A 7,822-nucleotide genomic window follows, 5' to 3' on the forward strand; every position below is an offset into this window, starting at 1 on the left:
AATAATGAAAATAACAATGATAATAGTAATATATTATTATTGTTGTTGTTGTTGTTATCTGTACACAAGGATGGTATATATTGAAAAACAAGGTAAGTGTGTTACTCTATATCACCATTTAATACAAAATAAAAGTGAGAGTCAGAACAAACGTAAATAGTTTACAGGGTTTCACACAGTGACTATAGCAGGTTACATTTAATCATTACAATGTGATCGCTTAGTTTTGGTCAAAAATGCTCTCTAAAGTGAAGTTAAGCGACATTTTTATGGTGAGCAGTTTTCATGTCTAAAGCATGTATCAGCTGCAGTCTAGTCAAGACTCAGTTGCTTTTCTTTACAGCAGTAAGTTCATAGTGTGCAGTTACTGTACTCTGATGATCGGAGTTAATTCAGTCAGTCTGACAAATCAAAGATGGAGGTCACAAAGTATATGCCTTTGAAGACAGATGGGGACACAAATTTGTTAAAAAGAAAATACTTTTAAGTGACCAGAAAATCCTCAGAGAAGCATATCACACTTTAGAGGAACAATTAAAATATTCAAGCTACCAATTCAAAGTGATGGAGCAACAATCATGGCATCTTCTAAAATGCAAATTAGTCTTAACCTCTGTAGCTATGATGCTTCATCTCTGGAAACACAAGAGCATTTTAAGGTACCTTTGATAGTCGTCCCATTTTTTAACAAATAACAGCCCAGCATTTTACAGTGTGCTTCATCAAGGCTGCAGACAGTGACACTAGGGGGCATCGTTGTCCCATGGAGATTGACAGTCTGTGGCACACAGTGTATCACATCCCGTTAAGAATGAAGTGGATACCACTTGAAAATACATTTCTAAAACTCTTTCTTACAAAATTGATGCAATCCACAATTTAATCTGAGCTAAATTTATCTAATTTAAAATATGTTAAAATCACATTTTAGTCTGATCTACAATAAAATGCAAAACATCACTGACTGACTTTATTACAATACTTGAATCATGACACATATTTTCTCCACAGTGAAAATCAAAAATAAGGTCAATATTTATGTAAAGCATTTCTTCTTTTACTGTAAACCACAAAGCTCACGTAATCAAGTTTAGTAAAAGTACAACATAAAGAATTCAGTAAATCTGTTGCCATCTAATAGTCATTTAATACACCAATAAAATAGCTTACGCAATTCAACTATCTGATTACCCTTCATCTAAATAACCCATTATTACAGTAAAATGGATGTCAACACTTTCTTTTGTGATTGTGGGTAAACTGATCACACAACAAGACTTAATGGACCAGACACAATTACAGATCATGGATCTTCTCCGTCCACAAGCAGCACACAGCTTTTCTGCTACACAGTACTGAGTCGGCCTCTTTTACAGTCAGCACTTAACAACAGGTGGACATGAGCATATAGGCATTCCTTCCCTTCTTCTCTTCCTGCTCATCCTGTTCGTCCTCCTACCTCTGCCTCTTGTTTGGTTTCTCTTGGTGACAATGACAAAGATGACGAGTGCTGCCAACATAACAGCTGTTATCATGAGGCAGCCTCCGAAAACCAGCATCGCTTTGTTCTTGAGCATCCATGCACATACAGAGCAAGGTTCGCGCAGCTCACTGAACTTGCAGGTCTGCATGGTGTCGTCCTCTGGGAAACCACTCTGAGCGATAATATCTCTGTAGACGGCAATGGAGGCCTTGGCTTTGGATTGGTGTTGAGTTGAAGTGAAAAGCCCAAACTGGGGGACGTGTCGATCTTGCAGCTTCCACATGTAGAATCCCTGCAGGTTGACCCCATCTAATTGGCGAGCTGGAGACAAGTAGAAAGAATAAAGAATAATAAAAATGTTCCCCTCCTCTGCAAGCATTATGAACAACCCAGATATTTTGCCATTGAAAAAAACAAACAATCAGATGTTAAGAATACATGTTCAGTGGTTAACCTATGTTAGAAAACAATACGTTTCTACATGCAAATACAGGAGAGTCGTAAAGGGGCAAGTATGAAGACAACACGGATCAGCACTGTTGCTGTGCTATTTCTCTGCCCTCCTCACTGTTTTATGATCTTCATGGTTCCTCATAAAGTGCAGGTAATAGCAAGAAGCAATACGGTCATAAAACATGTATTGCCTGAAGAGCTGCGTCTGTGTCAACATTCTGGATACTGCAGAGCTCCACTCTGTTCCTACTAAAATATGATTACACCACACATTCAGGATCAAAGAGGAACATAACATATTGGCAGACTGATGGAGATAAAATGCATGTCTCACCTCTGAGAGCCTCTTGCAGGTAACTCCTGAGGTAGTGTTGCCTGAGTTTGTCCTCAACAGGAGCCTGGTCATCAACACCACTGGCTGTGATAATGATAGGTAGAGCGCTTCCATATCGCTGGCTCACCCAGTTTAGGATCTTCCTCAGGCCCCAGGGTACAAGAGCCTGACCCAGACTGGATGAGGGCCAGGTGGGATCAGAAAGGATCCGACAGTCATGATCAGGGGGTTGTTTCTGCTGGAAATTGGCCTGTGTATGGACATATGGAGCCACCAAACGGGTGGTGAAATGGTTCAGTGAAATAAAACTCAAAGACCCTCTCAGCTCCTCCTTCTCCGTCTCAGTAAAACTAGGAAGAGGAGATCCAGGGAAGCCCACTTCACGAGCTCTCTCCTCCAGGTATTCTTTCATTTCCTGTGGGTAGCCCCCCTTGCTATGCTTCTCCTCGTATCTAGTTCCCAGCAAAGGGTCTAAGAAGCGACCGAGTTCAAACAAAAGGAATCTCTGTGCTGCTGCCGTGTGTGAGTCCAGGAAGGGGTTGGCAGGTTCGGCCCAGTCAGCATGTAGTGCAAGTGATACCAGCGCTCCATGCTGACTATAATGTTCCCTCTCATATAACCTCCAGGCTTTTACATGAGCCAGGAGAAGATTATGAGCTGCTTGATGCTTCTCTTTCCCATTGGAATAAACATCTACGAGTCTGTTCGGCTCATTGATGGTGATCCAGTATCGAACCCAGTACCCCAGCTGCTGGTAGCAGAGTGCTGCGTACTCCTGAAAAGCTTCAACTGTGCTGTTGTTAAGCCAACCCCCAGAGGCATGCAATGGCCCAGGCAGGCCCAGATTTGGAGCTCTGTGTGTCGGGTAGTAGAGAATTACAACAGCCTCCAGGTTCAGCTTCTTGAGCTCAGTCAGGACACAGCGGTAGTACCTGTTATATGTGATAACAATGTGAAACAAAGTATAGAATTAGTTAATTTGTGTATTTTGGGAATTATGATAGTCCTTGTTTGTGTGTGTGTGTATTTCTACCTCAGAGCCTCAGTGTTCACATTAGCGAGGTCTCCCTGGGGTAAAATCAAAGACCAGTTTAGGGCAAAGCGGTAGTGAGATGCCCCAGTGGACGCAAACAGGCGAAGATGACCATGGATGGCTAAATAATCAGTGCACTGGGCTGGTCTCGTATGGAGCTTCACCCCCGGAACTGCACGCAATGATCCGTCTCCTGTCAGGTTCCAGCTGTACAAATGGGGGTCAGTAAACTGTGGTGAGAAAGGGTAGAAATGGACCTACAACAACAACAAAAAAAGACATAAAAGAATATCAGAGGCATTATTTAGCATTTTCTGCTGTAAAATCATCCTCTTGTCTTCTCACCTGTAAGGTGGAATCAGCAATACCCCAGTGAAAGTCACAAGGGAAACGGCCTTTGACCTCTCTGAAGGTTTCATCACTCAGGAAACCGTTGTCAGCAACAACACGCTGGTAGTACTGAGCAGAGGTCTTGGGGGTCCTGGTTCGGTTTGGTTGGCTGAAGTCGATGTAGAAAAGGCCTCGCCTAACAGTGTAGCCATAATTCCACTCAAATCCATCCACCAATGACCAGGCAGAGTAGCCAAACACCTGCACACCATCGAACTTAATAGCTGTAACAGAAGACACAGGAATAATAGAGAGAAAAGGACCTCACATATTTGTTTCATTATGATCTCATTACATTATCAAACTCATATTTTTTTCCTCTCCAGTCCGCCGCTCACCTTGCAGGACCTGGTTGATAAAACTCTTCATCAGATAGATTGCCACTGTGTCCTCTATTCCTACACTCGCTTCAGAGAACCAGCCTCCTTCAGCAACCAGCACCCTCGGGTCCCCATACTCCAGCTTTATCCAGCTCAGTATGCGCCTCAGGTCTGGGGTCACAGTCTGCCCATACTGGACTAGATTCCGGCCCAGACGGAGGTTGTTGGGACCAAAGGACAGAGCAAAAAAGTCAGCTGTTTTCCGCACCCAGAGCTTCTCCTCAGGGCTGAATGTAGGCAGTAGGGCCCCATGCTTGATTTTTAAAGAGACTGGATAGTCCCCATCTCCAAAGATGGGGTTGGCAAACCAGCCAAGCACAGCCTCTATTGATTGCTGGCAAAGCGCAACATTGGCAGCTGTGGCTTGGCCTCTTTGAGGTTCAACCCAGTGGGATCCCAGAACAATGGATACTTTACCCTTCTGAGTTGGTCTGTAGTGGGCGTTGTAGGTATGCCATGCTTTAGCATGTGCCTGAAAATCAGAGCAGACTCATCATTATGATGCATTGTACTGTAGTGAACAACAAAATCACAATAGTATTTTTCCACTGAAGACATTTTGACATGTTACAGTGGGAAGATGCAGGTTTGGACAACAAAATAAATGAATGAATTATTGTTCGTGCTACCTCACACTGTCATGGTTTACTGGCACATTTGAATAGAAAAAAGCCTTTGGTGATATTAATATTAATATCTGTGCTTTTGCTACTATGATAAGTGCCGTGAAAAAAGCCTATCAAGCTTTTTAGAAACTGCAGAGCTTTAAAGCGTTCACAAAGTGCACATATTTGTAACAAGGCTGCACAATCTAAATTTAATAGTTTAAAAATGTTTATAAAACACACACCAGGATCTAGCCCACAGTAAATTACTTGTTCCTCTTCCTTGAATTGGCCTAACTTTCCACAAGGTTGAATTCAAATTTGTATGTAATTTCTTATTTCTTGAGATGTCATGTTAACTACCAGATACATATGCAACAAACAAATAGGACCAAAGATATGACTTCCTCAGCGGAAGTGAGAGTATTTATGAAAACTATCTATTAGGCACCAGATAATTATTATTTGCTCACCCTATCTGCTCAACATTAGCTGTACACGTGTGTTACACTCCCAACTGCATAAACATAAGTGATTATTAATGAAGCATATCTCCATGGCTTCCTGTCACACACTGTTTCTCTCCTGCACAAAAGTGCTGATGTGGTGGACTTTGACCTCAATGTCTCTTAAGTGACCTGTTTTCTAATCAGAAACCTGTCAAAATAAAATATGATCAGCTAATTTTTGAAAAGATATATTAGAAGTAAGTATTAAGGCCTTGCACTTAGCTGGATCAGTTATATGTTACAATGCAATAGATCCAACTTGATTGTCTTTATTGAGTTAATTTGATTGCAACAAAATTTCAGACCACTGGTGAAGTCTGTCCTTACTTCACTGTCTCGTGGCCTCAAAAGCATTTGGAGGACGCAAACATTCATTGACCATCATAAACTGATAAAAGCTGCATAGGTTCAAAGTTTACAGATGACCTATATTATTACATGTGCTGTTGTTCACAGCCCAGGCAGCTGCAGCACAATATAAGCACAGATAACATTAATCTGCAGACGCCCAATCCACTGACTTACTCTGATCAGGTTGTGGGCCACAATGAGAGAGCCAGACGGACCCCCTGCCTCTCCAGGAGCGTGTATACCTGTCCCATACCCATGTACAGCCACCAGGTATGGGTTATGCATTGTGAGCCAGTACCTAACACGACTCCCAAACGTGTGGAAACAAAAGGCAGCATACTCCTCAAACAGTCCCACCAGAGTGTTGTTTTTCCAGCCTCCATATCGCTCCTGCAGGACTTGTGGCAGGTCCCAGTGATGGAGAGTGACGATGGGCTCGATTTTCTTTTGCAGAAGCCTCTCTATGAGGCAGCTGTAATGCTCCACAGCAGCTGTATTGGGCTCACTCCTGGCGTTCCCATCAGGAAACAGCCTGGGCCAGGAGAGAGAGAAGGAGTATGATCTTACACCTAGCAACTCCAGTGCCTTCACATCTTCTTCCCAGTGAGTGTAGCTGTCACTTGCCACATTGGCAGTCTCGGTTGCCGAATTACCACTGACAGAGGAGTGGGTGTAATGGTCCCAGACAGAGGTTCCCTTCCCCTCCTGGTCCCAGGCTCCTTCTGTCTGGAAGGCAGACGTCCCCGAACCCCAGAGGAATCCTGAAGGGAAGGTGTCATGGAGGAAAGACTGGGCTTTGATGATGGGGTCTGGCTTGGGCTGCTGCCAAATCTTCCTGCCCTCCCCAAGAGAACAGGCTGCCTTGTTCCAACCACACGCCGACAACAGGACGCAGAGTAACAGGCACTGACATGTGGGTAGAGAGGGATGGTTCAGCATACTGAGGGAGTTCACCTTGCTTCAGAAATCCACTTGGAGGGGGTAGCTGGTGTCAGTCAGAGCAGCTGCTCTGTTCAATATCATAAATCCACTTGTGAATGACAACAGATCCATAATGGTGGTAATGAAGGGAGAGAAACGATCACAGCAAGGAGAAAGGGACATCTGAAGCTGTGAGGTGCTGCAGTATCCATCTGACAACCTGCTCAGACTTCCCTATCTCTTCCCTTGGTGTACTCCTCAGCCCCTCCCTACCATGTAATGTTCACACATAAAAAGGTTGACTCATATCCACACACACCGTTTTATTACTATAGTTCCTGGGGAATTATTTTCACCTGTAATTCCAAAAATACTCCACCGTCCTTCAATTATAGCACCAAAAAAAAAAAAAAAAACTTTAAAAGAGAGGATTGGTACTTCAGTGGATATTACTGAGATATCCCTGTGAAAGGATACACACACACACACACACACACACACAGAGCGCTAAACATGCTGTTGATTGCTGGAAAGAAGGTTCTTAAGTCAATAATTAGCTTGTACTCTGATCTTAGCTCCATAACAGAAGTTGTAACAGGTCTGTTTGTGCAGGTCTGTTTCCAAAAAACATGCTTTTTTTTTTTTTTTTGCCCAAATTTAAAGTAAGTGACTTAATTTTTCCGACATGAGTTCACACGTTCACGATAAATTGAGGGCATTTATTGAAAAAGAAGAAAGGTTGACATAATGAAGTGCAGTCTGATGAAAAAACAGACTATTCTCTGTTGTGTTATGGCCAGAAGCTGTGATGCACGTCCACAGTGTTCTTCCAAGATTTGATCAAACCACACCAGGTGAGACCAGTCACACCAGCTCATATGACCTTATTCAATTAAGCTCCACTTGCCATAACAGTCACTGAGCCAAGGAAAAAAGCAGAACTAGCCAGACTAAAAACATTGTTGGAAAGTGTGTGCTTGAGTGTGTGTGTGTGTGTGTAACTGTCCATCTGTCTGTACACACGCTTGTCTCTGATTAAGCCTCCCAGTCACAATAAAACTGTTCAAAGCCCATCAAAAAACCCCTTTCTCATCCTCCGTCACTGAGGCAGTGTGTTCAGCCGTCTAGAGTCAACACTGTAGTTGCCCAGGATACACTCTGCTTCAAGGCATTGTGGGATAAGTCAATTGAGTTGGGAAATGGACATCTATGACCCAGACTGACCTCAGTGTGGTCACTATGATACAGAAGAGATGCCTCAAAAACACTGAGCAGCATTGCGACTGTGTATCATTCATGCAACTCAAAGCAACCTTTCATGTTGGGAAAAACTAGAAAAAACTAGAAATGAAAAATGTCAATG

At 43.1% G+C, this 7,822-nt stretch overlaps 1 protein-coding gene across 1 annotated transcript; it reads right to left on the reverse strand.

Moving 5' to 3' along the window:
- Positions 1–103: 103 nt before the first annotated feature.
- klb (klotho beta) lies at positions 104–6,666 on the reverse strand. The gene is made up of 6 exons (XM_056383049.1): positions 5,713–6,666; positions 4,032–4,545; positions 3,649–3,917; positions 3,304–3,560; positions 2,271–3,202; positions 104–1,804 (listed from the first exon to the last, which is right to left on the reverse strand). The coding sequence occupies exons 1-6, from the start codon at positions 6,475–6,477 to the stop codon at positions 1,377–1,379; spliced, it is 3,165 nt and encodes a 1,054-aa protein (XP_056239024.1). The 5' UTR covers positions 6,478–6,666; the 3' UTR covers positions 104–1,376.
- Between the last annotated feature and the right edge of the window lie 1,156 nt (positions 6,667–7,822).

Source organism: Seriola aureovittata, chromosome 8 (genome assembly GCF_021018895.1).
Source record: "Seriola aureovittata isolate HTS-2021-v1 ecotype China chromosome 8, ASM2101889v1, whole genome shotgun sequence".
Lineage (NCBI taxonomy): Eukaryota > Metazoa > Chordata > Actinopteri > Carangiformes > Carangidae > Seriola > Seriola aureovittata.